Genomic DNA, 12747 nt, shown 5'->3' with positions numbered 1-12747 from the left:
CAAGTTTATACATTATTTACTAAACTACATAGACCAGGAATAGCTTTAATCTATTTAAAAAAATATATGTATATATATATTTATATTATCACATTCATATAAATGAATACCATATTGCTTGCTGATACACATTATGATACTGTATTATGATTTAGTTATATGATATTATGACAAGTTACAGACAATAACAACTGTGTTTGTGTGTGTGTGTAATTGCATGCACACACACAGGTAATAGCAGCCAAAAACAGATTTAATATCAACTACATGTGATTCATCATCCCATCCTATTCACAGCAACAGGTTCTCGACACTGTCTATGTTGCTACTGTGCTTCTTCAGTGCCACAAACACCTAGCAGGTATTAACTAACACTCTCTGAAGTTATCTTGCCAGCTAGGTGTAAGGTAGAATTAATTCACATTTTGCAAGTTCGTAGTAGGCTACTTGGTATGCCTACAATCAATGGATAAGTAAATATAAGCCTGGTGCCTACCCATGACCAAACCGTTTAGCTTGATAAATTACTATCCACTGTTTCTTTTGTAATTGATTGTTGTGGTTGGTGGACTGGACGGATGAATTGACCAAGAAAAAAAAATCTATTGAAAGCGACAAGACCTTTATTCGCTTTAGCCCACAGCCCACAGCCAGGTAAAAAGCACCACGGTGACGATATAGTTGCATAAGTGCCTACCGACTCCGCCTCTTCTCCTAAAGTATAAATTGTACTAAACTAGTCGAGCAGATAGAGATCAAAGCAAGAGGCTTGCGAGAAAGAGTAGATTATCAACTCAAAATTAGATTAGAATAAACTCAGACATGGGAGACCAGATGCGCTATGCCACTAGTGCCCAGATTATTGGAGTCATATATAGAGAGGCATTTCAAGTCAAGGTAAACCACTATAGAAATTAATAAGCGTAGAGTGTGTATGTCTATTCCATTTTTGTGTATATAAATTGATCAATTTAAACATTTTTCCTTATATTTGTATCTGTTAAATTTTTATAAAGTATTCTAAAATAATATAATTTCAAATTTTCTACAGATGTTTATGATCTCCATACTGTGGTCTGATGAGAGTGAAGTAATTGTCTACAGATCATTCCTAGATTTGAAGGAGTTTCATGTAAGTTTTAAATTGAACCTGTACATCAATAAAGGTGTGTCAGTTAGCCTAGAGGTTAAGGGCGTTGGGCCAGTAGGTGAAAAATATGTCGATATGCCCTTGAGCAGGTACTCAACCCTAATTGTTCCTGTAAATTGCTCTGGATAAGAGTGTCTGCTAAATGACAAAAAAATAAATAAATTAAAAGTGATTGATACATCTTTATCAGAGGATATGTGATATCCCTCCTCTTATTTCAACAGAGACAATTGAAGAAGAGGTTTTTCCTTGAGAATCCTTTCCGCAAGAGAGACAGAGTGATTCCTAAATTCAGAGGTAAGTCAACAACCTCAGTCTCATCTTTGCCTCACAATCTACTCCCAAACTATTTCAACTCTGCTTCGTCACTTTGCTATCTCACTTCCTCATCACATTCATGTTCTTCTTCCTACCTAAATGAAAAAGTGAAACCTCAACAATTAAAAAAGAGGGAATACATTTTTCTTTCTTTCACTGCGAATACTGAGTTCGGACCTTACTAATTGTTGTCTTCTCTCAGCCACAGCTATGAGGAGAAAGATCCAGGAGAAGGGTCCTAGTTGGTTGATGCGTCGGATGAACTTACTGGAGAACTACTGCAGCGACCTGCTCAGGTGTGACCCCTCCGTTACCCGCAGTTCAGAGGTCACTCGGTTCTTTATGCCCAAAGACCACGACCTGCAGGCAGACTTCACCAAGAACAGGTAAACACATACAAACATTCCTCGTTTCAGACTCTTTTTTTTTTCAATATTTTTTTTTATTGGTCCAGCCTTCTTATTTCACTACACTAATAATTAAATTGTAGATTAACGTACCGGATGAAAGCATCTACTTACTAGATGGCAACAATCTTTTATGAGCCTAGCACTCTGTTCTTCTCACGTAAACTTAAAGAACACATCCAGCAGCTATTTTACCGTCAGCATTTGTCTCCTCTCCACAGTGTCATGATGCTGCCATCGAAGGAGGGGGTGGGGAACATGAGCGGGCAGCGTCTGAGCGTGGGCAATAGGACACACGCCTTTATTAGCCAGTCTTACCGCTGTGTGGGGCCCTACAACACCAAGGACACTAAGAACAGGCCCTTTAAAGTGGCCTTGGATGAGAGGCTGGACGTGCTCATCAAAGACCCGGCAGGTTAGAGTCCTCTTTAATATAGTTTAATTTTATTTACCTGTTTTTAAACGTAGATTAGCCCACATGTAATTTCTCCTTACACTGTTAACCTGGGATAGGCTCCACTTTCAAGCTTTGTGTGGAGAAGCATGGAAATTAAGACTAGTCTAATTAAGACTTCCTCTGTCTCGATCTGTGTGTGTTCATTCAGGCTGGTGGCTGGTGGAGAACGAGGATAAACGGTTGGCCTGGTTCCCTGCTCCCTACCTGGAGATGTGTGAGGCAGAGGAGGATGAAGATGAAATGGATGGAATTCCCTTGGGGGGTGAGATACCTCTTACTGTATATTAATGCATATCCTTTCCACAGTCCAAACTTGATCACAGTAGATGTTGTGAGTTTGTTTAATATACTAGGCCTACAATGGATTGCAGTTGGCGCATGGTGAAACCATAGTAGTTTGAACATTCCACAGTCAGCCAAACACCAGGGGGCAGTCCTGAGCTAGATAAATCACCCTCATCCCAACATAGTAGAGAATGACAGACTGAGATTGTATTACAGATTACAATATTGCGTTACAAGATATTCTGTCATGGTTTTGAGATTTGTCAAGATCCACTAGCTACAGTGCCATCAGAATATTTTCACACCCATGACTTATTTTGTTCTGTTTGGGGTGGTAGGTATCCTAGTGGTTAGAGTGTTGGGTCAGTAACAGAAAGGTTGCTGGATCAAATCCCTGAGCTGACAAGGTGAAAGTCTGTCCTTCTGCCCCTGAACAAGGCAGTTAACCCACTGTAGACTGTCATTGTAAATAAGAATTTGTTCTTAACTGACCTGCCTAGTTAAATAAAACAATACAACGTGGATTAAATAGATTTGTCACCCATTTACACACAGTACCCCATACTGACAAAGTGAAAACATATACAGTATCAGTCAAAAGCTTGGAGACACCTACTCATTCAAGGGTTTTTCTTTATTTTTACTATTTTCTACATTGTAGAATAATAGTGAAGACATCAAACTATGAAATAACACAATCATGTAGTAACCAAAAAAGGTTTAAACAAATCCAAATATATTTTACATTTGAGATTCTTCAAAGAAAACACCCTTTGATTTGATGACAGCTTTGCACACTTTTGGCATTCTCTCAACCAGCTTCATGAGGTAGTCACCTGGAATGCATTTCAATTTACAGGTGTGCCTTGTTAAAAGTTCATTTGTGGCATTTCTTTCCTTCTTAATGCATTTGAGCCAATCAGTTGTGTTGTGACAAGGTTGGTTTGGTATACAAAAGACAGCCCTATTTGGTAAAAGTCCAAGTCCATATTATGGCAAGAACAGCTCAAATAAGCAAAGAGAAACAACAGTCCATCATTACTTTAAGACATGAAGGTCAGTCAATCTGGAAAACTTTAAGAACTTTTAAAGTTTATTCAATTGCAGTCGCAAAAACCATCAAGAACTATGATGAAATTGGCTCTCATGATGACTGCCACAGGAAAGGAAGACCCAGAGTTACCTCTGCTGCAGAGGATACATTCATTAGAGTTAACTGCACCTCAGATTGTAGCCCAAATAAATGCTTCACAGAGGTCAAGTAACAGACACATCTCAACTGTTCAGAGGAGAGTGCATGAATCAGGCCTCCATGGTCAAATTGCTGCAAAGAACCCACCACTAAAGGACACCGTTGGTTAATTTCTTCAACAGATGATCAGGTCTATATAGTTATCAAACGTATATATATTGGCAGTAGAAAGGGAACACAGACTCTTTGTTCAAGTATTAAAATTCTCATTTAGTAATACAATTGTAGGTAGAAGTTGTTACAGAGTACAGTATATGATAGCTCTCCCCAGGTTCTGCAAAGTGTCTAAGACATCCTGTAACTCATAAAGCCTCCCCTGTTCCCCTTGCATGACTTTCCCTGGCAACAACATTTTAATTAATCTAACCTCCCCTGACAGCAGCAACCATCTTGTCAGCAATTAAAAGCTCAGAAGTGGGTTTGACCGAAACTTGACCTTTCATCACAAGTATAGGGTCATAACAAGGTGAACGAGTCCAAGCATCTTCTGACAGGTGGCTGTTTTCATCAGCCCTGCTGCAGCCTTGTGTTCTCAGAAAACCAGTCGTATTCTCAGAACCTCAGAAAGCCACGGTGGGGCCCAGACAGGAGGAGTATGAGCCTAGGCGGTAGTGTCTGAAGTGATAGTCTCTGAAGGGCACAACACTCAAAGCAGGTGTTAACACACACACAGAGGTCTCCTAAAAGGAGACCTTGCAGTTTATCACAACACAATTAATTAACCCTTTAAAAGGTATGAGGCCTTGGTTTAACCCCTTCAACACCAATAGGAAGAAGAGATTTGCTTGGGCCAAGAAACATGAGCAATGGACATTAGACTGGTGGAAATCTGTCCTTAGGTCTGATGAGTCAAAATATGAGATTTTTGGTTCCAACTCCCGTGTCTTTTGAGACAGAGTGATCTTTTGAACGGATGATCTCCGCATGTGTGGTTCCTACCGTGAAGCATGGAGGAGGAGGTGTGATGGTGTGGGGGTGCTTTGCTGGTGACACTGTCAGTGATTTATTTAGAATTCAAGGCACACTTAACGAGGATTGCTACCACAGCATTCTGCAGCGATACGCCATCCCATCTGGTTTGCGCTTAGTGACAATGACCCAACATACCTTCAAAATGTGTAAGGACTATTTGACCACGAAGGAGAGTAATGGAGTGTTGCATCAGATGACCTGGCCTTCACATTCACCCGATCTTAACTCAAATGAGATGGTTTGGGATGAGTTGGACTGCAGAGAGAAGGAAAAGCAGCCAACAAGTGCTCAGCATATGTGGGAACTCCTTCAAGACTGTTGAAAAGCATTCCAGGTGAAGCTGGTTGAGAGAATGCCAAGAATGTGCAAAGCTGTCATCAAGGCAAAGGGTACCTACTTTGAATAATCTAAAATATAAACACTTTTTTGGTTACTACATGATTCCATATGTGTTATTTCATAGTTTTAATGTCTTCACTATTATTCTACAATGTATAAAATAGTAAAAAATTAAGAAGAACTCTTGAATTAGAAGGTGTGTCCAAACTTTTGATTGGCACTGTATATATATTTTTTTGCTTGCACATTTATTCAAAATGAAATATAGAAATATCTTATTTACATAAGTATTCACACCCCTGAGACATTACTTTGTAGAAGCACCTTTGGTGGTGATTATAGCTGCGAGTCTTTCTTGGTAAGTCTCTAAGAGCTTTCCACTTTTATTCTGAAAAACTTATTTGAAAAAAGTAAAGGTTTGTGAATACTTATAAAGGCACTGTATAAATTCCCAGAAGGACTACTGCTGATGGTGTTGTAGAACGGAATCTCTGTTGTTGTTTTAACAAGCTTCCTGGTTTGTCCCTCAGGAACTCTCTACTGTGCTGTGAGGAGTTACTCCACTAACAACAATGACGAGGTGCCTGTTCCTATTGGCTCTGTGGTAGAGGTGCTGAGGAAATCAGATGACGGATGGTGGCTCATCAGGTATGTCAACATGTAACCTGACTATCAGTCTGCCTGTCTGCCTCTCAGAATGCTACACAGACAAAGCAACCAAAACTGCATTTACTTGTCTGGTCTGTGATACAAGACAACGCAACCAATGTACAACCTCTCATTGCCTTGGCTACAATAGTGTGACAGCAAGTATGTGGGAGGAACTTTTGAATGCATTGTCACTCCAAACGTGATTATAGTTTATGTGAACAGGGAGCACCTACTTGGCTGGCCACCAAAAGTTAATACCTGAAATAAAATGTCATAGACATCCCGTGGTTTTCTTAGTGTTATTTGGTAACGAACAACAGTGAAGAGAGTAGGGATGACCAATCACCTGTTAGTGGTTCCTTTTGACAAATGATGATTGATGGTGACGAACGGCACCACTTCAATATTCTGTTAAGCAAAGACCTGAAAGTCATGACCTCAAGATGTCCTGTAAAAAAACAAACTAATTGAACTCTGAGTGATGCTGCTCTTTTCTCTCCAGGTATAATGGCAGGATGGGCTATGTTCCCTCCATGTACCTGCAGCCCTACAACAACCCACGTGCTGGCCTCCACACCCTGCAGAGGAAGCTGCACAGCTCCTCTCTCAATCTGGCAACTCACATGAACAGCTCTACTCTCAACCTGGCATTAAGTGGTGGAAGCCAATCTAGCAACCGCTACCCAGCCACCCTGAATGAGGAGACAGAGCTTAAGGAGCATACTACCCAGCCCAGGGGTAATCCGTATCGGGCTCCCCATCTCCAAAAGACCCGCTCTCTGGAGATCCTGTCTGAGACCCGTCTCGGCATGGCCGTCCCTCCATCCCAAAGAGAGAGAGAAGGCCTGGAGTCAAACCCGAATCCGGCAATCCGCAAGAGCACCATCAGCGGGGCAGAGGCCTCCATCTCTGACTTCAGCTCGTCAGGCATTGAGTCTCTGGGCCGGAGTGTCAGGGCGTATTCCTCCAGTGAGGAGGACCCCCTAAGCCCCCCACACAGCCCCAAGTCCTCACCCGAGCCATGGGAGAGGAATAGTGTCCGCAGCCGCCCAGAGGAGAGCCTCTCCTCCAGCTCCAGGCCTGAGGCTGGGTCCTGTAAGATGCCCACCGCTGTCCCCAGGGTGCCCACGCGACCCAGAGCCCATGAGATCCTGACTCGGTGTACCACCATGACCCGCAAGGCTGCCCTGGCCTCCAGGGGGGAGTTCTCCCTGCAGAACCCCATCCAGACCCTCTAGAAAGGTTGGCAGCAGTGGTAGGGGTAGTAGGACAAAGGGTCATGAGGAGCCGTGGGGGTTTTGGGGTTAGGTGTAGCGCAATACTTTGAGTATGGCTCATGAGACTATGGTTAAATTAGCATAAGAAGGCCTATGCTGTATGCTACACTAACTATGACTCCATCCAACCCTTTTTATGCGAGTAATGTACCTGTCAAATAAAAAACTCTCGACAGGCCTTTTATCCATAATCAGAGTTAAGATGGGAAGGAAACACATTGTGCTTCTGTTTTTTATTCAGTAACTTAAAAGTTATGTGACAAGTACTTTTTCAAATGTGTACAGTCTCATACGATTTAGATCTACCCCTTTATAGTTGACCAATGACTGGTTTGTTTGTAGTTGACCAATGACTGGTTTGTTTGTTGTTGACCAATGACTGGTTTGTTTGTTGTTGACCAATGACTGGTTTGTTTGTTGTTGACCAATGACTGGTTTGTTTGTTGTAGCCTACATCTCATTCTTCTATTGGATTCTGAAGTCACTGTTATTCCATACTGGAATTTTACTCTAACTATTTACCATTACTGTCTGTATGCCTTATATGCATGTCTAACTAATATAGTGTGCATTAAACAATATCCTATACACTGAATTCAATGTATTCATCTTTTCTCTTTCCAAGTCGTATTTTCTACTGTGGTCACGTGTTTCTTTCCGTTTATATTGTCAGCTCAGAATCCACTACCTCGCAAGCAAACTGAACATCTTATTAAAAACATCCCTCCAACACACACAAACACAATCCACCAGTTGCCTGCGAAGATATCAGGTGAACAGATACCCGTGGTATTTAAGAAAACACTAAAAGTGATTATGATTGAGGAGCTGAGATTATGATTCAAATGGTTCATTACACTGTTTTTCTTGTTAATTTTATCTTTCTAAATGAGTTCAATTCCATTCATTTCAAAGGCGAGGTGACTTAAACTGTAAAATGAATGAAGTGAAGAAAAAGCATTGTGTAAAAGCATTCGTGGGGATTGCCTTGACACTATTAGACGTTGTAATCTGAAATTGTTGATTTTCTTCTGATTGAGGTGAGAATAACAGCATGTTATGTAACTTGGTTTCTTCTGTTCTCTTACAGTCAGTTAGAAAGACTGATGAACGAACATTGTAAAATAAAACTCTTGTCATTGCCTTGCCGTGGACATTGTTAGATGATAAAGTAGTTTCTCAAGTTGTTGCTGTTGGCAGCAATTTCTCATGCTACGGACAAAGGGATTCACTTCTTATCACATCTTAAAAATAACTTAAGCATATCATATTCAATATCAATCTTTATGGACAATATATGTTTTGCTTTTCGTGACAAGAAAAAGAAGACAGCACTTTGTGGCCCATTTACTAGTAAAAGAAACAAGTATTCTGATAGTTTCCTTCTGAGAAAAGGAATAGTGGACTCTGCATCTAGATTAAATCTGTCAATCAAACAATAAAGGAAATATATAAAAGAGAAGAATGTGGAGTTTCCAAATCATTACATGAATTGAGGCTCTCTGATTTCATCTATAACTTCCACTATTACTTCTGGACTTGTGCACATTATTAAAACTTGAAACTTGAAACTAAAGAAAACCAACAGTGTACTTTTAGGAGTGGCATTTACAGTCAGGAACAAGGTGTTAATTGTGTTGACATTATGGCTTTTATCCAAACACAAGCGGGAAGGAGACTTATTAAACACGTAGACGCTGGGTAGAGCAGCTGAACTGGCCGCCCCCCATTCTTGCTTATTACACAGAAGTGTTGCTAAAAGAGTGACGGCTTATTGGGAAAATGAGTTATTATTCATGAAAAGTCAAAGCAAAGACAAGGGAATGTGCCTAGTGGGAATTGCTTAGGGATCAATGATTTATTGGTGGGAATGCGTTTAAGAGAAGGTTAATACTGTAAGAAAGGTAATAAAGACTTTTGTTTACACAAAAAAAGCATTGGTAGATTATTCAATTGACCTTTAAATCACTGAAAATACAGACATTGCTGATATAATAAAAAACTTTCCCATGTCTCCAATTTACAGGATGCCTGTAACATTTTGCCAGTAAGTCAGATCAGTGTAATGTACATAAAGCAAGCCACAAGTTGGCACAAATTCAATTAAAACAAAAGGAGGAAAGCTTCAGAAATGTGACTCACAAACGTATGTTTCATGATTAACGACTCATGGTGTAATTGTAATAACATACAGGAACTGAAGGCGTTTTGTTCACCTGACCTAGAATACATCACAATCAAATGCCGACTGTGTTATCTCCCAAATGAAATGTATTCGGTTATTGTCACAGCACCGTATGTCCCCCCTCAAGCCGAATCCACGACAGCCCTCAAGGAACTTCACTGGACTTTATGCAAACTAGAAACCATATATCCTGAGGCTGCAGTTATTGTAGCTGGGGATTTTTTACAAAGCAAATTTGAAGAAAAGGATACCTAAATTCTATCAGCATATCAACTGTAGTACTCGCGCTGGAAAAACACTCGATCATTGTTATTCCAACTTCCGGGATGCATACAAGGCCCTACCCCGCCCTCCTATTTGCAAATCTGACCATGACTCCATTTTGCTCCTCCCTTCCTATAAGCAGAAACTCAAACAGGAAGTACCCGTGCTAAGGACTATTCAACGCTGGTCTGATCGGAATCCAATCGGAATACACACTTCAAGATTGTTTTGATCACGCGGACTGGGATATGTAGCTTCCGAGAATATTATTGACGTGTGCACTGAGACGGTTACTGATTTCATCAAGAAGGGAGATGTTGTACCCACTGTGACTATTAAAACCTACCCTAACCAGAAACTGTGGATAGATGGTACATTTGCACAAAACTGAAGGGTGAACCACCGCATTTAACCATGGCAAGGTGACTGGGAATATGGAAGAATACAAACAGAATAGTCATTCCCTCAAAAAGGCAATCAAACAAGCAAAATGTCAACATAGAGACAAGTGGAATCGCAATTCAATGGCTCAGACACGAGACGTATGCGGCAGGGTCTAAAGACAATCACGGACTACAAAAGGAAAACCAGCCAAACCGGACACTGACGTCTTGCTTCCGGACAAGCTAACCAAGTTTTTTGCCCGCTTTGAAGATAACCCAGTGCCACCGATGTGGCCAGCTACCAAGGACTGTGGGCTCTCCTTCTCCGTGGCCGACGTGAGTAAGACATTTAAAAGTGTAAATCCTCGCAAAGCTGCCGGCCCAGACGGCATCTCTAGCCGCGTCCTCAGAGCATGTGCTGACCAGCGGGCAAGTGTGTTTACAGACATATTCAGTCTCTCCCTATCCCAGTCTGCTGTCCCCACATGCTTCAAGATGGCCACCATTGTTCCTGTACCGAGGCATGCAAAGGTAACTGAACTAAATGACTATCGCCCCGTAGCACCCACTTCTGTCATCATGAAGTGCTTTGAGAGACTAGTCAAGGATCATAACACCTCCACCGTACCTGTCACCCTAGACCCACTTCAATTTGCATACCGCCCCAATAGGTCCACAGACGATGCAATCGCCATCACACTGCACACTACCCTATCCCATCTGGACAAGAGGAATACCTATGTAAGAATGCTGTTCATTGACTACAGCTCAGCAATAAACACCATAGTACCCTCCAAGCTCATCATTAAGCTTGAGGCCCTGGGTCTCAACCCCAGCCTGTGCAATTGGGTCCTGGACTTCTTGACGGGCCGCCACCCAGGTGGTGAAGGTAGGAAACAACACCTCCACTTCACTGATCCTCAACACTGGGGCCCCATAAGGGTGCGTGTTCAGCCCTGTCCTGTACTCCCTGTTCACCCATGACCGCGTGGCAATGCACGCCTCCGACTCAGTCATCAAGTCTGCAGATGACACAACAGTAGTAGGCTTGATTACCAACAATGACGAGACAGCCTACAGGGAGGAGGTGAGGGCTCTTGGAGTGTGGTGTCAGGAAAATAACCTCTCACTCAATGTCAACAAAATAAAGGAGATGATCGTGGACTTCAGGAAACAGCAGAGCAAGCACCCCCTTATCCACAACAGCGGGACAGCAGTGGAGGTGGAAAGTTTTAAGTTCCTCTGCATACATATCACTGACAAAATGAAATGGTCGACCCACACAGATAGACTGGTGAAGAAGGCGCAACAGCACCTCGTCAACCTCAGGAGGCTTGAGAAATTTGGCTTGTCACCTAAACCCTCACTAACTTTTACAGATGCACAATTGAGAGCATCAGGCTGTATCACTGCCTGGTACGGCAACTGCACTGCCCACAACCGCAGAGCGTGATGCGGTCTGTACAACGCATCCCCGGGGACAAACTACCTGCCCTCCAGGACACCTACAGCACCGATGTCACAGGAAGGCCAAAAAGATCATCAAGGCCACTGCCTGTTCACCCTGCTATTATTAGGGCGGCAGGTAGCCGAGTGGTTAGAGTGTTGCACTAGTAACCGAAAGGTTGCAAGATCAAGTCCCCGAGCTGACAAGGTACAATCTGCCGTTCTACCCCTGACCCACTGATCCTAGTCTGTCAATGAAAATAAGAATTTGTTCTTATAGTTAAATAAAGGTAAAATTGATTGGGAGTCCCATAGGGCGGTGCACAATTGGCCCAGCGTCGTCCAGGTTTGGCCACGGTAGGCAGTCATTGTAAATAAGAATTTATTCTGATTTGCCAAGTTAAATAAAGGTAAAAAAAAATATGTTTTTATGAAAAATAAAAAAATACACAATTAGCCAATTCTTAACAAAAGTTCCTTTAATACACGTTCTGCTGCTGGTGAAATGGTGGAAAAACATGTTAACTATGGCATGATATGAAATATTACTGAAAAACATGTTAACTATGGCAGGATAAGAAATATTACTGAAAACATGTTAACTATGGCATGATATGAAATATTACTGAAAAACATGTTAACTATGGCAGGATAAGAAATATTACTGAAAAACATGATAACTATGGCATGATATGAAATATTACTGAAAAACATGTTGACTATGGCAGGATAAGAAATATTACTGAAAAACATGTTAACTATGGCAGGATAAGAAATATTACTGAAAACATGTTAACTATGGCAGGATAAGAAATATTACTGAAAAACATGTTAACTATGGCAGGATAAGAAATATTACTGAAAAACATGTTAACTATGGCAGGATATGAAATATTACTGAAAAAAACAAAGCTGCAAAACAATAATAAAAATGAGTAACAATAATAATAATAACAACAATAATAATAGCAATAATAAAAACAACAACAACAATAATAACACTAATAACACTAATAATAACAATAATAACAATAACAACAATAATAATAATAACAATAAATACAAATATGTGTAATAATAGCACACTTTTCAAAACCTTTTAAAAAGCTCTCATAAAAACCTTCAGCCAATGTCACAGACAAAAGTATTGAAATTCATATTATATAAAATAAACTACAGAATAAAGTTGGCTGTTATTGCATTTAAAAGGCAAATAAAACCGAAAGTGTACTTTTTATTGAATAGAAACCTCCACTGAGTTCTGAAAGAGGCCTATTCATAGTAGCCCACTCACAGTGGCCGTCAGTCAGAGCAATAGTTAGAGAATGCCGATGGGTTTGGAAGCTCTAGAGCCAGCCGCC

General features: G+C 41.1%; 2 protein-coding genes across 2 annotated transcripts in view; both read left to right on the top strand.

Moving 5' to 3' along the window:
* The first annotated feature begins 822 nt into the window (after window positions 1-822).
* LOC129859851 (NADPH oxidase organizer 1-like) lies at window positions 823-7069 on the top strand. The gene is made up of 9 exons (XM_055930073.1): window positions 823-897; window positions 1052-1132; window positions 1375-1447; window positions 1671-1854; window positions 2097-2290; window positions 2481-2594; window positions 5711-5828; window positions 6334-6454; window positions 6509-7069. Exons 1-9 carry the CDS (start codon window positions 823-825, stop codon window positions 7067-7069), a joined length of 1521 nt encoding a protein of 506 aa, XP_055786048.1.
* A 5649-nt stretch (window positions 7070-12718) lies between these two features.
* LOC129862099 (RING finger protein 151-like) overlaps window positions 12719-12747 on the top strand; it is a 6114-nt gene continuing 6085 nt past the window's right edge. The window contains exon 1 of the mRNA XM_055933451.1: window positions 12719-12747. This exon is cut by the window's right edge and continues 399 nt beyond it. The gene's annotated coding sequence lies outside the window, so the exon portion shown is untranslated.

Source organism: Salvelinus fontinalis, chromosome 1 (assembly GCF_029448725.1).
Source record: "Salvelinus fontinalis isolate EN_2023a chromosome 1, ASM2944872v1, whole genome shotgun sequence".
Classification (NCBI taxonomy): Eukaryota; Metazoa; Chordata; class Actinopteri; order Salmoniformes; family Salmonidae; genus Salvelinus; species Salvelinus fontinalis.
The sequence above is the reverse complement of the archived record's forward strand: the minus strand, read 5'-3'. Positions and strand labels throughout refer to the sequence as shown.